Source organism: Leucoraja erinacea, chromosome 2 (assembly GCF_028641065.1).
Source record: "Leucoraja erinacea ecotype New England chromosome 2, Leri_hhj_1, whole genome shotgun sequence".
Taxonomy (NCBI): domain Eukaryota; kingdom Metazoa; phylum Chordata; class Chondrichthyes; order Rajiformes; family Rajidae; genus Leucoraja; species Leucoraja erinaceus.
This window is the reverse complement of record NC_073378.1, coordinates 19015437-19038778: the sequence shown is the minus strand read 5'-3', so window position 1 is coordinate 19038778 and position 23342 is coordinate 19015437. Positions and strand designations below refer to the sequence as shown.

General features: G+C 42.2%; 1 protein-coding gene across 3 annotated transcripts in view; it reads left to right on the top strand.

Annotated features, from left to right (window-relative positions):
* The first annotated feature begins 7883 nt into the window (after positions 1-7883).
* Positions 7884-23342, top strand: part of LOC129707370 (sickle tail protein homolog) — a 171373-nt gene continuing 155914 nt past the window's right edge. For 2 of the 3 annotated variants that reach the window (XM_055652365.1, XM_055652358.1), the window contains exon 1: positions 7885-8102. In XM_055652365.1, coding sequence (XP_055508340.1) covers positions 7948-8102 — 155 coding nt within the window. In that variant the 5' untranslated portion in view covers positions 7885-7947. Of the gene's footprint in view, positions 8103-23342 lie in introns of all 3 variants that reach the window. The other variant, XM_055652393.1, reaches the window with a different exon arrangement.

Genomic DNA, 23342 nt, shown 5'->3' with positions numbered 1-23342 from the left:
TAGATCAAGATGTGCTAATGGAAGGAGAATGGCGAGGGAAATGTTTGTCTCATGGTGGAATCTTGTCAGATTTGTGGAAATTGTGATGGATGATTTGTCTAATGCAGAGACTGGTGGGGGTGGAAGATGAAGACTAGAGGAATTCTAACTCCACTCTGCTAGGAGGAGAGGATATTAGAAGCAGTTTTGCAGGTGATAGATGAGTAATGGTACAGGTTCTGACCTCCATGCTATTTGGGAAGTCATTGTTCAGGAAAAAGGAAAATATTCAGAGATGCTTGTGTAAATAAATCTCATCATCAGAACAACTGCAAGCAACTGGGAGAATGGAATGGAGTCCTTACAGAAGGCGGAGTGGGATGGTTTATCTTTAATAAACTCTGGGAGTCTGGAGACTTGTAATGGATGTTTCTGTCTAGGTTGTCCCTGAGATGATGCATTTTCTGTATTTTCTATATGAGGAGAGGTTCAAGACCATTTATCAGATGTGAAAAAGAGAGGAAAGGTTCTTTGACCTGAGTCATTCACTGCTCCTACCAGTTATTTTTTAATTTTCAGTGTATAATATATGGCAATTACCTTTGCCTTGACAGATTCCACTGCGGCAGAAGCTACAAAGGTTGTTTGATACAAATGTTTGGCGAATCTTGTGAGCTATGCAATTGTTTATAAAACTTTAGGAGAAAGTAGAAAGTCAATTAATGCCTGGTAGCAACCTGTAAGAATTAATATGTGTAGGCAGGAACTGCAGGCGCAGGTTTACACCGAAGATAGACTGAAAATGCTGAAGTAACTCAGCGGGTCAGGCATCATCTCTGGAGAAAAGAAATATGCGACATTTAATGTCAAGACCCTTTAGACTCAAACAGGTCTGAAGAAGGGTTTCGATCTGAAACATCGCCTATTTCTTTTCAACAGAGATGCTGTCCTGACCCGCTGAGTTACCATAAGAATTAATAAATCTCTCCATATTAGTGAGAGCTAAATACAGACATTCCAAGATTTTTCTAACTGTGATTGGTCTTAAAACCATCCAAGGTGGATGGTGGGATTGGCTGTGAGGTGGGATATTATGTATTAGCTGACTGTCACCTTGTAAATAAACACAATGCATAATATAACATATATTATAAATATACTCTTGCTCTTATAAATCAGAGCATTGAGTATAGAAGCTGGGATGTAATGTTAAAATTGTACAAGGCATTGGTGAGACCAAATCTGGAGTATGGTGTACAATTTTGGTCACCCAATTATAGGAAGGATGTCAACAAAATAGAGAGAGTATAGAGGAGATTTACTCATTTACAGAATGTTGCCTGGGTTTCAACAACTAAGTTACAGAGATAGGTTGAATAAGTTAGGTCTTTATTCTCTGGAGCGCAGAAGGTTAAGGGAGGACCTGATAGAGGTCTTTAAAATGATGAGAGGGATAGACAGAGTTGATGTGGACAAGCTTTTCCCTTTGAGAATAGGGAAGATTCAAACAAGAGGACATGACTTCAGAATTAAGGGACAGAAGTTTAGGGGTAATATGAGGGGGAACTTCTTTACGCAGAGAGTGGTGGCGGTGTGGAATGAGCTCCCAGTGGAAGTGGTGGAGGCAGGTTCATTGGTATCATTTAAAATTAATTTGGTAAGGCATTTGGATGGGAAGGGAAGGGAGGGTAAGGTTACGGGTGCAGGCAGGGGGGACTAAGGGGAAAAAAAATTTTGTTCGGCATGGACTTGTAGGGCCGAGATGGCCTGTTTCCGTGCTGTAATTGTTATATGGTTATATGGTTAATATTTCAAGTGAAAATGTCTCACACATGTATCACTTAAGAAGTGAAACAATAATAATGTGCACAAGTTTATTTTCAACGTGCATCATTTCGGTGAATGGAGTCGATAAATGTCAAGTTCATTATTAACGTGATTTCAATCTTGTTCCTCTGTGGCATTGGAGGTGGGAAAAAGTTTGATGTTGTTATCACATAATGAGTTGTTGACACTTGTTATTGTTAACATGCTCTTGGAGAAAAGTTGCTGGTTGCCTGTCAGTCACTTTGATCACACCAAATAATTTGAGCAAAAGGATTAACTTGAATGTGTTTTGCCCTTCCTGAAAGTGCCACATGGGTTCCAGAACCAGGGGTCACAGTTTAAGAATAAGGGGTGGGCCATTTAGGACTGAGATGAGGAAAACCTTTTTCACCCAGAGAGTTGTGAATCTGTGGAATTCTCTGTCACAGAAGGCAGTGGAGGCCAATTCACTGGATGTTTTCAAGAGAGAGTTAGATATAGCTCTTAGGGCTAACGGAATCAAGGGATATGGGGGAAAGCAGGAACGGGGTACTGATTTTGGATGATCAGCCATGATCATATTGAATGGCGGTGCTGGCTCAAAGGGCCGAATGGCCTACTCCTGCACCTATGTTCTATGTTATTATGATATGTGGTAGACTCAAACTCAAAACTACATGTCTGGCAAATTCAAATGGATTAAATAATTAAAATTATGATTCTTGCTTTTTAATCATAATACATATTTATTTGCAACGTTATTCCTGGAGCAGGCTTTATAGTTAAGTGAGGAATCAAAGGTGCTTTTTGCCAATTGGGGAAGTTGAGAATTGGCGCGTGGGTATGGTGGAGAGGTGGGATGCTGGAGAGAGTGATGAGAGAAGACGCACCCAGTGCTCTCTCTCTGGTAAAATCAGTTCCATTTCATGTCCCTGTTGCTCAGGAAAGTGCAGGTGCTGGAATCTTGAGCAAAATCAAAAACACATGAGGTCAGATTAGAACATATAGTGCTGGAATAACTTTGTGGATCAGGCAGCATCTCTGGAAGCCACAGTTAGGCAAAGTTTCGGGTCGGGACTCTTCTCACACTCATCAGAGTTGTCTTCCATAAATGCTGCCCGATCCACCGAGTCACTCACTCCAGCACTTTGTGTTACACGCAAGATTGCAACATCTGCTGTTCCTTGTGTCTTTAGGCTGGTACAGTGGTGCAGCAGTAGAGCTGCCGCCTTACTGCGCAGAGATCTGGGTTCTGAACCTATCTATGGGTTCTGTCTGTACGGAGTTTGTACATTCTCACTGTGACCGCGTGGGTTTTCTCCGGTTGCGCCTGTTTCCTCCCACATTCCAAAGATGTGCAGGTTTGTAGTTAGTTGACCTCTGTAAATTGTTCCTAGTGTGTAGGATAGATCTAGTGTATGGGAGATTGTTGCTTAGCATGGACTTGGTGGGCTGAAGGCCGTATACAAACACAGTGACAGAGACACCATACAGGCAGCACCCGTAGTCAGGATTGAACCCGGGTCTCTGGCACATTAAGGCACCAACTCTACCACTATGCCGCCCTGTGCTTTTCTGAGAGAGCTTTGTGTGACCAGAGCTATTTAAATTGATTCTGGGGAATATGCAGCTTAATTGCAGCTGGTTTGTAATTTAAAGCTGCCAGTTAGTGTTTGGGTGTCTGTCAGCTGAGTTTTTGTATAATTAAGGAAAGTTAGTTTCTACGTGCATGGTGCAGACTTTTACTATTTTTATGTTGCTGACTGACTTAAAAGTGCTTCCAATGGTAGTTATGGGTGGTCCAGTGAAGCTGCTATCAGACCAGGAAGGCAAAGATGAGCAGCAAAGCAGACAATAGTGACTGGGAATAGCTGCGTCAAGGGCTGCAATGGAGGGCAGATAGAGAAAGGAAGCTGGAGCCTAAAGAAAGTCTATGATTCTTTTCTAGAACAGGTTGCAGAAGACCTGGAAAACTCTGTCCACAGTGGTTCACAAAGCACGATTGCATGATTGTTCAGACAGATACGAAGAAATTGTGGGTTATGGACATCTAAATATTTTCCAACAAAGTGGAAAATATTTAGACCAAAAGTAGCACTGGGTAAGCCAAATCATCCAAGACCATATAAATTATCATTAAACAACAATAAACAATTTGCGCTGTGTGAATAATCCTGGTCATCAACCCCCTTTGATTCTCGAATGGGTAGCGCAGAGTAAAGCCCCTGTCACACTTGGGCGACCACCACCGCGACCTCTGGCGAGTTTGCCTGCAACCCATAATCGTGGCAAGGTCGCCACAAGGTTGTGGGAGGTCTTCGTCACTCTCTTTCATGGTCGAGAGTGGTCTCTGCGTAGTCGGGGCTTCAGCTAGGTCGCGGCGTATGTTTCAAAATGTTAAAAATTGACCGCGACTAAAAATAGGTCGAAATGGGAAAAATCGATATTTGTTTAGTCGTAGGTCTAGTCGAAGCCGGTTGTGGCAGGTCGTGATGCTAGTCGTAGGTATCGAAGGTGGTTGAAGGTAATAGCTCCGGGTGGAAAAAAGGTCAGTGGGAAAAAAAGGTAATTTAAACAGCAGAACGTCACCTCTTTCACTCCAAGGCTTGCTCGTTCATAGATGGAGAGTTCTTTGGAGAGGAGACTTGTGTTTTACAGATGGAATCAAAAAGGCAGCAGCGCAGTCGAGGGCACAACCCTGCAAAAAAAACAAAGATGGCATCAAAAAGGTGCGGCCCATCCAGGAGGAGGGGTGGCAGGAGGTGATGCCACAGGAGGTGATAGTGCAGGAGGAGGTAGCCCTGCATGAGAGACCTCTGGAGGAGGAGACCAGGGTGGTAGTATATGTCCCCACCACCACCCCATCCTTCACTGCCTCATTTGAAGGCAGCAAAGCAGCCCCTTCTCCTGGGTCTGACACAGCATCAGAGGCAGATGCCCCATTGGTGGTGAGGGAGGGCTGGAGGAAGGTTATGCCCTACACTTTCACCTGGCAGCAGGAGGGGGACCTTGAGGAATGGTTCCAGCAGAATGCCATCCTGTACAAAAAGGAAAATGAGGGGGACAGGGACAAGAATGACATGCTTGCCATCCACTGCGCCACATGTGTGCTTATCTTCCAGTTCCATCTTTTCCCAAAGCCCAGCACCACTCTCATCCAGCCATCTGGTGTACTGGGACAGTCCATCACACCATCTCCATTTACCCATTGAGACCTCTTCTTGTGCTTCCTCTTCATCCTTGCTCTTCCCCTTCTGCCATTCTTAAAAGGCTGCTGAAGCAAAAGGGCTACTGCAAACAGCAGTAGTTGTATTTTTACTAACATCCTCCAAACTAGTTCCTTCATTGCTTGCATGGTGCAGAATGATTAAAAAAAAAACCTGGCATGCATTTTTTAGTGAGGAAAAAAATGCAGACATGACATAATTTAATCAGGTGATCATTGGAGCTGTAGACACTTGTCACTGGTTGTTGTTGGTTTTCAGTGTGGTCCTCTGAGGTGGAAGGGGGTCGTGCTCATTCACGGACCAACTTGCCAGAGACTATCCTCGAGTAAAACGTCGAAGCCAGTCTTCACATGGTCGAAGCCAGTCTTCTACATAGTCGAAGGAGGTCGTTCACTTAGTCCAGAAAGGTCGTAGGATGTCGTTCACTTAGTCGAGGAAGGTCGTAGGAGGTCGTAGGTCACAGCGACCTTGATTTTTTTTTTAGTCGCTTAAGGTTGCCAGAGGTCGCGATGGAGGTCTCCCAAGTGGCACAGGCTCTTACTGAAATTGAGAATTTGAAATTCAGTCAAATTTTAGCTCTGACGTTCTATCTCTCAACCCTCATGATGCTGGGAAAGGTGAATTGCTTCTGCCTAGTAAATTTGCCCAGAAAGATGCCAGGTGATTGAGGCTCATTTAAAAAAAAAATGGAAGTTGTATTTTTATAAATGAAACTGTTAATTTGCCCATCACACAAGGACACAAGAAAACTAGTAGGCAGCTTTATTCTGACTCGAAATGTGGAATGCCTGGCTTGAAAGTAGCTGATATTGCTAATCAGACAAAAGATATTTCCATTCCAGAACAGTTGAATCCTTTGTCTACTTTTGCAACTAAACAAGATAAAATCAGAATCATAAAGTAGAAGATGGATGCTTTAATCACCAAAGGAGAATACACATTCAAAAAAAAAATTGCTATGTAGCATGACCAGTTCAACCAGTTGGTATTGCAGTTGAGTTCAACAATAAACGTGGCTCCAGGATTTGAATGATCATATGATCCATTTTCTTAAATTTTTGAATACTCAGGGTTTGCAGAATACATCTGAAAGACAATTTAAAATGTTTTTTTTCCCCACTGTGACTACCACAAGCTGTGAAACACCCCTTGACGGCTCATGTTGCATTAAATATCCAAACAAACAATTTATTACATCACATCCAAAAACTAATTGGAAAGTTCTCGAAAGCTGGATTCTTGGGAGACACATTTTGTCTGTTTCTTGAATGCATCCCAACAGTATTCTGACCATAGAAACATAGAAACATAGAAAGTAGGTGCGAGAGCAGACCACCAGGTCCATCGAGCCCGCACCGCCATTCGCTCATGGCTGAACACTAAACAGACACACTTACCCACAAACAGTAGACACAAGACACAGAACACAAGACACTACCCTCCCCTTTATACCGCTATCACCCCTCTCCACCCCAAGAACCTCGTGATCTCCCGCTACCAAAGAGTGTAGAGCAGAGCAAGATAGACCACTCCTCCGAAATCCAGCAGACTGACGTGTAGTACGTAACGGAACGTCACGGCCGCCATTTGTTTATGCCAAACACGGCATCTTTAGTAGTGGGGACGGACTCCACAGTTATACAATCTGCTCTTACATCAGGTCGCAGGAAAAGCAAAGATACTAGAGGTTCCTCTAGTATCTTTGGGGGAAGAGGACATTTCCTCCACTCCTGAGTTGATCCAGGACTGATTCTTGGTCCCTCTGATACCAGATGAAGGCGGCCGGCACCAGGCTCTCTGTCCGGCGGGAGAGCCTCAAGCGTCTGCCCGCGCGAGGTTGGCGCTCCCGAGGCTGCGGGCAATAGTCCTCTAGTATCTTTGGTGTAATCCGTTCCAAAGATTGGTCCACTCTATCATCTTTGGTGTAATCAGTGTTGTAGGGGCCAGTGTTTTATATAGCATCGATAACTTCACATATTTAGTTAATATTATTGTAAATTTTATTATCATTATTGAAAATTGCAGCTCAATAAAATGGCGTCATGTCATATCCATGTCATACTACGCTTTTTTCGCAGAGTGGCGCATCTTGCTCTGCTCTATAATCTTTGATTCTGACTAGTTGCTTCATGGTCTGGCATGGGAATTGAAAAGCACAGGAACGGAAGAGGCTGCAGAGAATGGTGGAATCAGCCAGGTCCATCTTGGGCAAAGTCCTCCCCGCCATTGAAAGCCTCGAGAAGCTGGCATCTATCATCAAAGATCCCCATCATCTAGATCATGCCAACTGCTCACTGCTACCATCGGATAGGAGGCACAAAAGTCTGAAGTCCTACATCATCAAGCTAGGAAACTGCTATTTTCCAACAATTATTAGTTTCTTGAACCAGCCTACATAATCTTAATCCTATCTCTACAATTATGTTCTTGCACTAATGTCTTTTTTTTTTCACAGTGTACTTTTAGAATTTAATGTATAAGTTACAAATGTTTTTCTGAGTCTTTGGGCCTGTGATCCTGCTGCAAGCACGGTTTTTCATTGTACCTGTGTCTCACTGTACTCATGCATATGGAAATAAACTTGAACCTGTCTCGCTTTCTTTTCGACTCTGGGGAATTAAGGACTACTATTCTGGCTGAGGAAATTAAAATGGGATTCGGAATTTGGAGCTTATTTTCGTAACATAGTTCAATATTCCTTGCCTCCTTGTGGAACAAAAGAGAACACAAAATATAAGCTGTTCTTTTTTAGTAGGAGCAAGCTCAAGTGCTGAGTGACCTACTCCTGCTCCAGCATTTGTGTACTTGAGATGTTTATAGTGCTGGAATTGCATGTTTAAAGTGAATCTAATTTTATCTTTGTAACTTTAATTTCTTATTTTTGTTTCTAGGTGCACTGTACCTTCAGTATGGAGACGATGTGACACAATTTACAATGCCAAATGAAATTACATCAATGGATACAGTTCACGCACTTTTTGTACGTGCCTTCCCGAAACAACTCACAATGAAGTTGCTGGAATCTCAAAATGTAGCTGTGTATATTAATGATGAAGCCAGGAATATGTTCTATGAGCTAACTGACTTGAGGTAAGCAAATGATGCCAACATTCTTAATGTCAATTCATACACAGTTAGATATGGGAAAACTTGGGTCTTAAAGTCCTTATATCAGGCAAATAACAAAACATTTCATTAGATTTGAATTATCTCAAATTTTGAAGTTAAGGTTTGCTTCTGTAAATAAATGTTGCTAAATGAAAAGGTTTATTCTCAAACCAGCTGAAAATGTTTTCTTGAGTTGCGGGTATATAGCTGAATGTGCAAAATTAAAGTTAATCCGTCTTTAATTGTGGTAATACCCTCCTGCTGTACAAAACCATAATATGCCTTTTCCGTGTGTTAAAATATTTTCTTATGTGATAACCTACAGTTTTCAACTAATACAAGTGTGACCAGCTGGACAATCTGATGGGGATAATAACATGTGATACATTAGCTGTGGGGTCAGACATGAAAACTGTTTCATAAAGGGCCAGATCATGTCTGATCTGTAGACTGGCAGTTGCAGGAGAAACGGACTACAATTAGCTCTATTGCCATTGGTTGTACCAATGAAGTCCCTCAGTGATCACTGACACTCCCACCTCCCAATCTCCCACTTGCTGGTGAGTTGGATCGTTCGATGTGGCCTGCCAACACTGCTGGGAGCTTATTACCCTAGCCTGCACATTAGCAGCCAGCCTCTCCTTTTTACTTGAATCAAGAAAATGCAGATGCTGGCTTACAGAAGAAAACACAACGTGCTGGAGTAGCTCAGCAGGTAAGGCAACATTCCAGGAGAACATGGACAGGTGATGTTTCGCATCAGGCCCCAAAATGTCGCCTATCCATATTTTTTCTGAAGAAATGATCTCGACCCGAAACGTCACCCATTCCTTCTCTCCAGAGACGCTGCATGTCCCACTGAGTTACTCCAGCATTTTGCGTTGATCTTCAGCATCTGCAGTTCCTTCCTACACATTTTTCCTGGCATGCTGCCTGGCCCGCTGAGTTACTCCTGCATTCAGTGTCTTCTCCACCTCCTACCTAGCAGGTTCTACTGAGAGTTTCCTTTGTACTGGGATGACCGAGTGGTGTGTTGCCCCCTAATGAGGGAAAACCTATAAACACCAGCATCACTGGTTCAGTCTAGGATTTGGTCGGGATCAGCAGGGAAATTCCAGAATAGTAATGTTGGGGGTGGTTTGGGATGGGGATTGTCTAGGAAAGGAATAAAGTTCTGAACTTTTATCTCATAGACGGGGGAATATTAGGCACAAGAGTAAAGCGAGCTATAAGGTAAAATGTATACATTTTTAAAACATTCCTTCCCTCTCAGGCTATTGACAGGGAAAGCTTGACGCCAGCATTTAGGATGTACAGGCGTGTGTGAGTATGAAGCAAGTTGCTACCTCAAAAACAAATTCAGTTGAGAATAGCTATGTAGGGTTTCCCTGTCACTCTCCCAGTAGGGCCAAGAATGCATCAGCATGCATGGAGGCCAGTCATGGGAGCTACCCCACAAGCCGGTGAACAACAAAAGTTTGGGACGGCACAGTGATGCAGCGGTAGAGTTGCTGTCTTATAGCGACAGAGAGCCGCATTCGATCCTGATTTTGGGTGGTGTCTGTACGGAGTTTGCACATTCTCCGGGTGCTTCGGTTACCTCCCACACTCCAAAAACGTACAGGTTTGTAGGCTAATTGGCTGCGATAAAATTGTAAATGGTCTCAACAACCATCAGACTCTTGAACACAGCTATAACAGCATTTAAAAGACATTTGGATCAGTACATAGATGGGAAATGGTTAGAGCGATATGGGCCAAATATAGGCAAATAGAACTAGCATCTTGGTTGGTATAACCATATAACCATATAACCATATAACAATTACAGCACGGAAACAGGCCATCTCGACCCTTCTAGTCCGTGCCGAACACATAATCTCCCCTAGTCCCATATACCTGCGCTCAGACCATAACCCTCCATTCCCTTCCCATCCATATAACTATCCAATTTATTTTTAAATGATAAAAACGAAACCTGCCTCCACCACCTTCACTGGAAGCTCATTCCACACAGCTACCAGTCTCAGAGTAAAGAAGTCCCCCCTCATGTTACCCCTAAACTTCAGTCCCTTAATTCTCATGTCATGTCCCCTTGTTTGAATCTTCCCTACTCTCAGTGGGAAAAGCTTTTCCACGTCAACTCTGTCTATCCCTCTCATCATTTTAAAAACCTCTATCACGTCCCCCCTTAACCTTCTGCGCTCCAAAGAATAAAGCCCTAACTTGTTCAACCTTTCTCTGTAACTTAGTTGCTGAAACCCAGGCAACATTCTAGTAAATCTCCTCTGTATTCGCTCTATTTTGTTGACATCCTTCCTATAATTAGGCGACCAAAACTGTGCACCATACTCCAGAATTGGCCTCACCAATGCCTTGTACATTTTAACATTACATCCCAACTTCTATACTCAATGCTCTGATTTATAAAGGCCAGCACACCAAAAGCTTTCTTTACCACCCTATCTACATGAGATTCCATTTTCAGGGAACTGTGCACAGTTATTCCCAGATCCCTCTGTTCACCTACATTCTTAAATTCCCTACCATTTACCATGTACGTTCTATTTTGATTTGTCCTGCCAAGATGTAGCACCTCACACTTATCAGCATTAAACTCCATCTGCCATCTTTCAGCCCACTCTTCCAACTGGCATAAATCTCTCTGTAGACTTTGAAACTCTACTTCATTACCCGCAACCCCACCTATCTTAGTATCATCTGCATACTACTAAACCAATTTACCACACCATCAGTCCAGATCATTGATGTCATGACAAACAACAGTGGACCCAACACAGATAATGTGGCACCCCACTCGTCACTGGCCTGGGGAACCTGACAAACAACCATCCACCATTAATCCCCCATTCAGCCACTTTTATCCATCTTGCTACTCCACCATTAATAGCCAACCATTGAACTTTCTTAACCAACCTTCCATGAGGAACCTTGTCAAAGGCCTTACTGAAGTCCATATGCACAACATCCACTGCTTTACCCTCATCAATTTCCCGAGTAACATCTTCAAAAAATTCAAGAAGATTAGTTAAACACGACCTTCCAGGCACAAATCCATGTTGACTGTTCCTAATCAGACCCTGTTTATCCAGATGCTTATATATATTATCTCTAAGTATTCTTTCCATTAATTTGCCCACCACTGACGTCAAAATGCATCTAACAGGTCATAATTGAGGTACTCCCCCCAAGCAATGGAACAACATGCGCAGTTGCTACCAATCCTCCGGCACTATTCAAGTTTCTAATGACATTTGAAATATTTCTGTCATAGCCCCTGCTATTTCTACACTAACTTCCCTCAATGTCCTAGGGAATATCCTGTCAGGACCTGGAGACTTATCCACTTTTATATTTTTCAAAAGTGTCAGTACTTCTTTTTCTTTGAATCTCATAGTATCCATAGCTACTCTACTTGTTTCCCTTACCTCACATAATTCAATATCCTTCTCCTTGGTGAATACCGAAGAAAAGAAATTGTTCAATATCTACACCATCGCATTTGGGTCTGCAGATAGTTGTCCACTCTGACTCTCTAATGGACCAATTTTATCCCTCGTTAACCTTTTGCTATTAATATAGCGGTAGAAACCCTTCGGATTTACTTTTACCTTACTTGCCAAAGCAACCTCATACCTGGTATGGACGGGTTGGGCCAAAGTGTCTGTTTTTGTGCCTTATGACTATAGCTCTGTGACTACGCAATACAACACTAACTAATCTAGGAACTGTGGATCTCTATCTTTTTTGCAGTAGTATTGTGGTTATTATTATTTTTTAACTTCTTATATGTTATCTATGTTATATGTTTACAGGCCTGTTAAGCTGCTGCAAATAAGGATGTCCTTGGTCCATTGTCGGTGCATATAACATTGACACACTCTTGATTCTCTTGACACATTGTAGCATTATATAGTCTAGAGCTAATGTATCATCTATTTGGATGATCCAGGCAGTGACTTCAGTGTGAGGTAGTTGGCAGACTTGAGAATTTGAATTCGATACTCTGCATTAGTGTAAATGCCATAACCCTATATTCATGAGGCCTTCTGGATGCCATTGATTTAAATACGTCAGCTTTGCATTTATTTGTGCTCCATGCTATTTAGTGCATCTAAAACAAAAAAAAAACAACAACTTTGCTCAGCAGGTCAAGCAGCATCTGTGGAAAGGAGAGCTTAGTTAATATCCATAACCTTTGATCAGAAGTGGGGAAATTTAGAAAACTGGTATGTTTTATGTTGAATGGGGGGGGGGTTATAGGGTGTAGATTTAGTGAAAATGGATGGCAGATTGGTGTTCACGAAGAGATGTTGGTGAATGCGTGTCAATAGAAACAAATCAGTTGTGACAAGAAAGAATAGTGGGAGAATGGAGTACAAAAAATGTTTGTGCATCAATGTGTTTGTCATCATTTTTCATTAAGTAGTCATATGAAACTGTGTGTTCTGTCTAAAGCCAGCTATTAATAGCTCTATGGAAATAGAGCATTAAAAATGTGAAAAACCTGCTCAGTTTTACTTGCATGCACGTTACTTTACGCTTGGACAGTAAATCTTTCCATTTCATTGGACCTGAATCTCTGCCAACTCCTACATGTCTCTTTCTTCAATTACATAAGTTATCCTGTGCTCGGTGGAGTGGAACTTAGATATGTTGCTGGATTGCACTACTTCTCATGTTTGTTCTATCTTGGGACTGCCATACTTAGCTGTTTTCAATGGGACACTGCCTGAAGAATTCTAATCCAGATCGCCATCGGCTGTGGGTTTGGCTTTCCTGGCCAAACTGCCTGCAATACATTTAAAAGGCTTGAGTCGACATTCTTACCTCTTGGAGCACTGCATTTCCATTTCCTGGTCACGACACCCATTATTAACTCCCCAGGATTCAACTTTCAATATCAAGCCTTGACATTTAATTTTCCAAATTACTTAATGGTATCTCCTATTCCCTCCCCTTGCTCAATCATCATCTTCATCTAATCATGACTCTGATCCGAGCATTGCTCAATCTTTGTGCTGATTTTACAAATGTCTTCTTTAACTTTAACCCTTGATTTTATTTTTCCCACTCTTACTTTTGTTCTCTGATCTATAAAAGATTTTAGAGCCATCTTTCCAACAAAAAAAATGGAATATAGATGCTTTAGATGTGCCATAAAATATTCTGTGGCCTCTGTAGCCTTTGCTGCCAGTTCCACTATATGTTCAGCTAGAGTTGGTTAAGACTAAAGCCATGTGTAAATGGGGTTTTCTGTTAATGAATTCACATGCACTATGGTGAACTCCAGAATAAAGCCTCATGTAAACAACCGGAAATCAGAAACTCGAGATTCACCCTAGAGTCCACATACTTTACACTCTCAGCCTTGTTGCATTCATCTGATTCAACAGTTTATTTTAAGAGAAACCTTCTCAAACATCACTTCCAGATGGCCCTGGAATCTGGGCAAACAACAGGAATTCCAGCTGTGGTATTAGGTCTTCATTGCAGTCCAATCTCTGTTTTACAGCCGTTGCAAATGTGTTTTTTTTTTACTTTTAATAACAAGCCATTCATACTGGTGTTGTTCCTTTCAAAGTAGGTTATAAATCTTTATTCTCACGTTGAAAACTATTTTGTGAATCTCTGTTTCAACAGAGTGTTCAAAGATGGGTAGCGACAAAATATAGTGAGTCTCATTGGTATGTTAGAGGGATACCCCACATGTGAAGTTAGTTGGCAACTTTAACTGGAACTTTCTTACTTAGATACAGGTGTGTCTATACATAAGCAGACGCACCCATCTCAGTTATTTCCAAGTGCTGCTTTAGTGATGTGCTAGTAACTGACTGAAACAGTGCTGCCATCTATTGCCTTTTATTAATCTTATTTAAATATAAAAGTTGTATCGTGGACCATGCTATATCAATGCAAGGATTTAAATTACTCTGCTCTCTAATTGTACCTTAGTAAATGTACCTAAGCCACAGAAATACACAGACTAAAGGGCCTGTCCCACATGGCCGTCATTTACGTGACAGGCCGGTAGTGACTGACACACGACTGTCGCGCGCATCACAGCCGTCTGGAGCGCGTGATGTCATTTGAATACCCAGTTTATGATATCTACCCAGTTTGTGATATTTATGGTGATTTTCTAAAATGTTCCAGTTTCCAGAGTGGTGCTACCAATTGGAAAAACTGCAGATGTAATGCCCCTATTCAAAAAAAGAGGTGAATGAAAAGTAGCAAGCTGCAGACCAAATTAATCTGTAGGAAGGAACTGCAGATGCTGGTTTAAATTGAAGATAGACACAAAATGCTGGAGTAACTCGGCGGGACAGGCAGCATCTCTGGAGAGAAGGAATGGATGATGTTTTGGGTCGAGACTCTTCTTCAGTCTGAAGAAGAGTCTCGACCCGAAACATCACCCATTGCTTCTCTCCAGAGATGCTGCCGGTCCCGCTGAGTTACTCCAGCATTTTGTATTACTTATCTGGTTTGCTCTTCCATTTCTACCAAGTCCACCCCTTCTCATGTCATTCGTTCATCCACTGCAGGAGAGACAACATTTGTCTTTTTTACCTCTTCCTTACCCACAATCCAGGGACCCAAGCAGTCATTGCAAGTGAAGCATCAATTCACATTTGCGCTTTTCGGTTTAGTATATTTTGGGTGTTCACCACGTAGTTTTCTCTACGAAACTGTGCAAATTTTTAAATTGTGCACACTTATACCCATGACGCTTAAAAGGCGGGCCGACAGAGTATGGGTGGCGAGCGGTGGCGTTTGGTTAGGCACGTAATCATGCGTCACCACGCACTACACATACGAGGTCAGGACGTCAGCGTGCGACCGCAATACATCTGCGTGCATATGTGATACATCACGCCGGAGGCCCACGAAGATTTTGTGCACTACAAAATCCTGGAGTACCGCGCGATACTGCGCGCAACTCCATACCCCTCCGTGTTTCTCCATGCGACCGTCCCACGCCGCCCACACGCTACTCGTGCGCCTCAATGCGACGACGAGGTCGCATAAATGGCGCACAAATGACGGCCAAGTGGGACAGGCCCTTGAGACTGTTCCAAACCGCTTCGGTCGCCTCCTCCATGGAGAGTCGACTTTTTCCAGTTCGCCTCCCCCGTGGCCTAACAACAAGGATCGGCGCGGTCTTTCCCGGAGATGCGCCCGGGGCTTCTGCGGCGGGCGCAGTGTGGACTCTCGGCGTGGAGCGGGTGAGCCCTCGCTGGGGCTCGCCGGAGGGTAGTGTTCCGTTTCGCTGGCCCATGGCAGCCGGCAGCCTGAAGCCGTGGTCTGCACAGCTCCAGCTGGCGCAGCGTCTGCAGCACGGGATCCCTCGTGGGGGACCCAGGGGGAAGAAGAAACTTCCACTGCCGGCCCGTGGCCAACTTCTACCGTGGGCGCGGTGGCGACTTACCATTGCCGGGGATCCCTGGAGGGGAGCTTCGTCTGTTGGCCCTGCGGTCTGCGGTGTTCTGGCTGCGGCGTGAACTTTAAATCTTCGACCGCCGGCCTGCGGCCTACACCAGCCTGAAGCCACGTTCTCCGGTTGGGAAGAGCTGATCCTGGACTTACCTTGACTTTTCCCTTGTCCTTTTATCATCTGGACACCCGCAGCGACAGCTGTGGAGGGTTGAGGTCCCGACCACGGGGGAAAATGGAGGAGGACCGGCCAATTTCTGTGCCTTCCACCACCGTGATGAATGCTGTGGTGGATGTTTGTGTTACATTTTTATTGTATTTGTGTGTTCTTTATCATTGTACCGCTGCTGGCAAATTCATTTCACTTGCACTTTATGTGCAATGTGATGAATAAAACTGATTGATTGATTGATTGATTGATTGATTTGCAGAACATTTTTTACTTGCTTACCTTAACTGGGCTGACAGTAAAGGCTGCAGATGCTCGAATTTTGAACAAAAAACAAACTGCTGGAAGAACCCAGTGGGTCAGGCAGCATTTATGGAGGAAAAGTGCTGGTTGATATTTCAATTGAAGTCCCAATAAAGGATCTTGATACAAAGTGTCAACCATTCCTTTGCCTCCTCAGATGCTGCTTGGCTCCTTGAGTTAGTCTCACAGTTTGTTTTGATTGTGCTGGCAGTAAAGGTGATGATGTGGCAAGTCTTGGCAACAGGGAGGTAACATGCGGAAGAAAAGGGGGAAATTAAATTAATTAATTATAATGTGTTATGCAAGTTGCCTATTTTAAATGTATTCTGGGAGATTGAGATTAAGTTAGATTAAAATGAACTTTGACAGTGAATTGTTGATTCACAGAGAAGCAATGGGTGTGTTTTTGTTTAACTTTCTCTGAGTATAATTACTTTAGCTGCATGACCACCCAGAACGAAACATACTTAATTGCTGCTTCTGAGCTTCAATGAAAAGTGCCAGGACTGATTATTTTTAATAAAATGTTCCTGATCAAAGAAATCCTCAATCAACTATTGATGAGAGAGAGTAATCCATCTTACGACATATCTGCCTTTTCTCGTGTTTTTGTTACAATAGAGAAGGAGGCTGCAATGATGTGATGCAATGAGTCTATACCAATTCTTGGAGCATTCCCATAAGAAGCATTCCCTGATTTAATTCCCTTAACCTATCTTTTCTCGCTTGCCCAACCCCAAATGATTTTAATGCTGCCCAACTACGCTACATTGTAAGGTTATTCACCAGAAAGTCTTCAGGAAGCAAAAGGAAAGAGTACCCAGGGAAATCTACGTAAGTGATAGGAGCAGAATTAGGCCATTCGGCCCATCAAATCTGCTCCGCCATAAATTATGTATCTCTCCCTCCTAACCCCATTCTCCTGCCTTCTCCCCGTAACCCCTGACACCTGTACTAATCAATTCTTACACTATTGTAAGAAAAACATACAAACATACCACAGACTTGACTGGAAATCAGGATCAAAACAGGGCTGTTGGAGTCATGAGGTGTGATACTGATGTATTTACGGTGCCCTCCATATTGTTTGGGACAAAGACCCATCATTTATTTACTTGCATCTGTACTCCTCAATTTGAGATTTGTAATAGAAAAAAAATCACATGCGGTTAAAGTACACATTGTCAGATTTTAATAAAGAGTATTTTTATCCATCTTTGTAGAAATTACAGCTGTGTTTATACATAGTCCCCCCATTTCAGGGCACCATAATGTTTGGGACATATGGCTTCACAGGTGTTTGTAATTGCTCAGGTGTGTTTAATTACCTCCTTAATGCAGGTATAAGAGAGCTCTCAGCACCTAGTGTTTCCTCCACTCTTTTCATCACCTTTGGACACTTTTAATGCTGTTTATCAACATGAGGACCAAAGTTGTGGCAATGAAAGTCAAAGAAGCCAATATGAGACTGAGAAACAAGAATAAAACTGTTAGATATGTCAGCCAAACTTTAGGCTTACAGAAATCAACCGTTTGGAACATCATTAAGAAGAAAGGGAGCACTGGTGAGCTTACTAATCGCAAAGGGACTGGCAGGCCAAGGAAGATCTCCACAGATGATGACAGAAGAATTCTCTTTATAATAAAAAAAAAACCCCGAAACACCTGTCCGACAGATCAGAAACAATCTTCAGAAGTCAGGTGTATATTTGTCAATGACCACTGTCCGCAGAAGACTTCATGAACAGAAATATAGAGGCTACACTGCAAGATGCAAACCACTGGTTAGCTGCAAAAATAGGATGGCTGGGTTACAGTTTGCCAAGAAATACTTAAAAGAGCAACCACAGTTCTGGAAAAAGATCTTGTGGGCAAATGAGATGAAGATGAACATATCAGAGTGATGGCAAGAGCAAAGTATGGAGGAGAGAAGAAACTGCCCAAGATCCAAAGCATACTACCTCATCTGTGAAACACAGTGGTGGGGTGTTATGGCCTGGGCATGTATGACTGCTGAAGGTACTGGCTCATTTATCTTCATTGATGATACAAATGTCTCAAAACTCATTGGCTGCCGGTTAATTCTACAACAAGTCAATGATCCCAAACATGTGAGCCAGTATCTTAGCAATCCACTTGGTGACCTCTTCGAAAAAACGACATCGGTTTGTGAGACATGATTTTCTATGCATGACTACCCCTCATCAGTGCAAGCCTCTCCAAATTCTGGAAGATCCTGTCTCTGAGAATCCCCTCCATCAATGTACCCACAATGACAATGACATCAGGGTCGCCAGCCTGTTGTTTCCTGGCTTGTCATTGCTGCCCATCCTAAATACCAGTACAGGATGAGTCACCCTCTAGTCTTATCTATTCTTATGTTTTCTTCTGAATTCACATAGCTCCCAATTTAATTTATACCAGTTTGCCATTGACTGTTGATGCATCACCTTCTAAACAGAAATTGAAACTGTTCTTTTAAAGAACATTTCTAATAGAGCTGTGATTAATCCTGCTGTGAGGCAATTTTATAACTCTACGACATCACATGATGGGGCGGTAGAGAGTGTTTATGATCTCGAGCCTCACTGGAGGCAAGCTGATCTATTCTTCAGTTGAACTTGAATCGACTTCCTCATTGTATTTCAGAAGTGCTGAATCAGGTCATGCTGAATTTCCTACGCTTAGATTACACAGCATCTGTAGGCTGTACAGACTGTTGGCTTCTTGTTGCTGCCAAGTCTCAATCCTAAACTTAAACCTTTTGACTCCACAGATGCTGCTTGACCTGCACAATCCTTCCAGCATTATGTCTTATGTTCCTTATTACAGCATCTGCAGTCCCTTTTTTTTGTTCTCGTTGAATTGATTCATATTCCCCTTTGAATGATCTTCAGCTTGAGCAGAGATTAAAAATATTGCACTAAATTATTTAGTTTCAATGTGAATAATGAAGTATGATTGTTTTTTATGTGCAAGGTGCTCACATAAGGGAATTGCTATTTATTGCATTTAAATATATTCTCTTTAAAATGTCTTCAATCATTGCAGATGTAGCATCCACTTAATCCTCAAGGTTTTCTAATTTACGTGATAATCTGTTTTTTTTAATGTTGATTTGCTGATATCATTGTTAAATTTCTCTGCCTCTGGTTTGAATATCCGGCCCCAAACAATTAAAATATTACTTTCCCAACATCTAGCTTGCATCCCTGCCACGCCCAGTGAACAATCTATGCTTTCCTAATCTATTTTTCATTTGCCAGACCTTAGATACTAGGCATTAACCCTTTGCCATGAGAATGTAGGGTGACTTGGACAGGTTGGGGGAGTGGGCAGATGCATGGCAGATGAAGTTTAATGCGGATAAATGTGAGGTTATCCACTTCGGTAGCAAAAACAGGAAGGCAGATTACTATCTAAATAGCGTCAAGTTGGGAAAAGGGGAAGTACAACGGGATCTGGGGGTCCTTGTACATCAGTCTATGAAGGTAAGCATGCAGGTACAGCAAGCAGTGAAGAAAGCGAATGGCATGTTGGCCCCTTTATAACAAGAGGAATCTAATATAGGAGCAAATGGGTCCTTCTGCAGTTGTACAGAGCCTTAGTGAGACCACACCTGGAGTATTGTGTGCAATTTTGGTCCCCTAATTTGAGGAAGGACATTCTTGCTATTGAGGGAATGCAGCGTAGGTTTACAAGGTTAATTCCCGGGGTGGCGGGACTGTCATATGCTGAGAGAATGGAGGAGCTGGGCTTGTACACTCTGGAGTTTTGAAGAATGAGAGGGGATCTCATTGAAACATATAAGATTGTTAAGGGCTTGGACACGCTAGAGGCAGGACACATGTTCCTGATGTTGGCGGAGTCCAGAACCAGGGGCCGCAGTTTAAGAATAAGGAGTAAGCCATTTAGAATGGAGACGAGGAAACATTTTTTCTCACAGAGAGTGGTGAGTCTGTGGAATTCTCTGCCTCAGAGGGCGGTGGAGGCAAGTTCTCTGGATACTTTAAAGAGAGAGCTAGATAGGGCTCTTAAAAATAACAGAGTCAGGGTATATGGATAGAAGGCAGGAACGGGGTACTGATTGGGGATGATCAGCCATGATCACATTGAATGACGGTGCTGGCTCAAAGGGCTGAATGGCCTACTCCTGCACCTATTGCCTATTGTCTATGATCAGCCATGATCATATTGAATGATGGTGCTAGCTCGAAGGGCCGAATGGCCTACTCCTGTACCTATTTTCGATGTTTCTATGTTTCTATGTTTGTATGTCTATTGCCACACTGCCTTCGTACTTGAATGAATATTTTTCCTGTGTCTTGGGACAAGAGCAAGAAATTGAATTCCATTGAAGATAGACATAAAAAGCTGGAGTAGCTCAGTGGGTCAGGCAGCATCTCCGGAGAGAAGGAGTGGGTGAGGTTTTCGGAACAAGACCCTTCTTCGGACTGGATAGGGATAAAGGAAACAAGAGATATAGACGATGATGTGGAGTTATAAAGAACAATGAGTAAAAGATATGCAAAAAAGTAACGATGATGAAGGAAACAGGCCATTGTTAGCAGTTTGTAGGGTGAACATGAGAAACTAGTGTGGCTTGGGTGGGGGAGGGATAGAGAGAGAGGGAATGCCGGGGCTACCTGAAGTGAGAGAAATTGATATACCACTGAGCTCTAAGCTGCCCAAGTGAAATATGAGATGCTGTTCCTACAATTAGCGTTATGCCTCACTCTGATAATGGTGGAGACCTGGGACAGAAAGGTCTGTGTGGGAATGGGAAGAAGAATTATACAAGCAGCAGCCTAACCAGGGTTCTGATAAGTTTCATTTCATTTCCTCGTATTATTTTAGTTATGAAATTCCACATCCTTGTGTCACATATTGATCTTTAACCTGTTCACTGCCAAGGTTTTTTTTCCACTGTTGGCCACCCTGTGCCGAGTTTTTTCTAGATCAAGGATGACGTGACTAAGCCAAAACGCATCTACTCGAGGGTGGCACTGAACAGGTCACATCAAAGTGAGAAGATTACGTGCACTGTTTGTTAGGGTTTTATTTAGCAAGTTAGTGGCTGGACACAATAGTCCAGATAATTTGGACCCAATAGTCCAAGTTTGATTTTGAGTACCATGATTTTTTTTGGCACTAAGACTTTCCTCTGATATTGAACTCTTCTCATACCCAGTTTAGACTTCTACGAAATAGTGTGTGGTCACAGTAACTGAATAAAAATAGCATAGTCTAGCAGTGAGAAATGGTTTCATGTTTTCTTCTGATTACATTTGGAATTTATACTTTGCATTGCTAGTTGTGCTCAAATCATTACATTTGTTGGGAGAGTTGATCACGTTACGCCTCCAATATCCTCTTTGGTCAAGCATTTGAGGAATAATGAAACTTCAAAGCATTAACTTGATTACAGCATGAAAAGTATGCTCTGATTTTGTGGATGAGCAGGCATTGACATGGTCTTTGAAACTAACCACAATGTAATCACTGATGTGCACAACAGTTCCCTTGGAGTTGATGACATGCAAGTTAATGTAGGCATGTGCCAGCTTAACATTAAAATCACTCAACCTCCCCATTGCCTTTTAACTTGATGACTAATTGATTCAGTCATGAGGTGTATCCCTCGGTAATCACTCTTCATTTCCTATTTGTGGAAATATCCCCTGTAATTTGAATTGGCATTGCAATGTTTTTTTTACAGGAAAACGATGAATATGAATGAGAAAGAAATAAAATCCTGTGCTGATAGGATTTGACATTAGAGTGGTGGAAGGAGACACCTGAGTGGAGTTCAAAAAACAGTGTCAATAATTTGGGCAAATGACCGATTTCTGTGCTAGAGGTTATTTGTTATTCTTTGGAAAAATTTGGACTGATGCAAAGAAAAAGAATGGTTGCATGATGCGACAGATTGAAGCTGTGGATGCAGTTATTTTGAGTATGCAAGGTGATAAGTTCAGCAAGAAAATAAATTTAAATTTGTCTTTATAATAAATTACTCGACCAGAAATGATTAGAAAAGAGAAACTTCAAAAAATCACAACTCCTTGTCGGAAGGTAGTGTTTAGTAGACATTTCCTTGTAGGAGGATTAAAGTGAATAAGGGTCCATAGTATTAAGTTAATTAACTATTGAAATGCTAAATATATTTTCCAGAACTATTCACTAAACACTAAACTCCATCTGCCATTTCTCCTCCCACATCTCTAACTGATCAATATCCCATTGTATCCTTTGTCAGTCTACTTTATTGTCTCAACTGCACCAATGCTTATGTCATTTGCATAGTTACTCAGCAACCCATCCACATTTTCTTTCGTCATTCTTTCGTCATGATGTCCCAGAACTGATCCCTGCAAACCTTGTGTATTAAAGATTTTGATAAGTTCTTCAGAATGGCTTTTGTTATCACGCTTTTCTCTGGCTATTGTATTCGGAGAAGAGTATTAAATTAAACTCCGAAATTAACAGTTGACAAATTTATATTTGCAAAATTTGAAGTATGCTCCAAGGCACATACACATGAATCTCTCAGTGTGGCAATTAGAAGTCATTCTCTCATTTTAAATGTATCTGCACCTGTTTTTAAATCATTGGTATGATTTCATTAAGCAAGGTATGCCTCGAACTTCAGGAAAATGCTCTGAAAGATTTGGAGGAGAAAAACATCTATTTTCCAGGACAGAAGCAACTGGTTGATCACCCGAGGGATAGAAACATAGAAAATAGGTGCAGGAGTAGGCCATTCAGCCCTTCGAGCCAGCACCACCATTCAATATGATCATGGCTAATCATCCAAAATCAGTACCGTGTTCTGGCCTTTTCCACCAAAACCCTTGATTCCGTTAGCCCTAAGAGCTAAATCTAACTCTCTCTTGAAAACTTCCAGTGAATTGGCCTCCACTGACTTCCGTGGCAGAGAATTCCACAGATTCACAACTCTGCGTCCAAATATTTTTTTTATATGCAGCCACACAGATTTTTTGTTCTTTTTGATTATTTAGTGAATATTTTTTATATTCCAAGAACCAATAACATTTCAGTTTCATTGGGTTGAACAGAGCAGAAATTAGTAGTCAAGTTTAGAGATACAGCGCGAAAACAGGTCCTTCAGCCCACCGAGTTCACACCTACCAAGATCCCCACACATTAACACTACCTTACTACCTTACATTAACACTACCTTACAAATCAGTGCCTATTATGTTCTGTTGTGCTGAAGCAAAGCACGAATTTCATTGTCCTATCAGGGACACATGACAATAAACTCTCTTGAT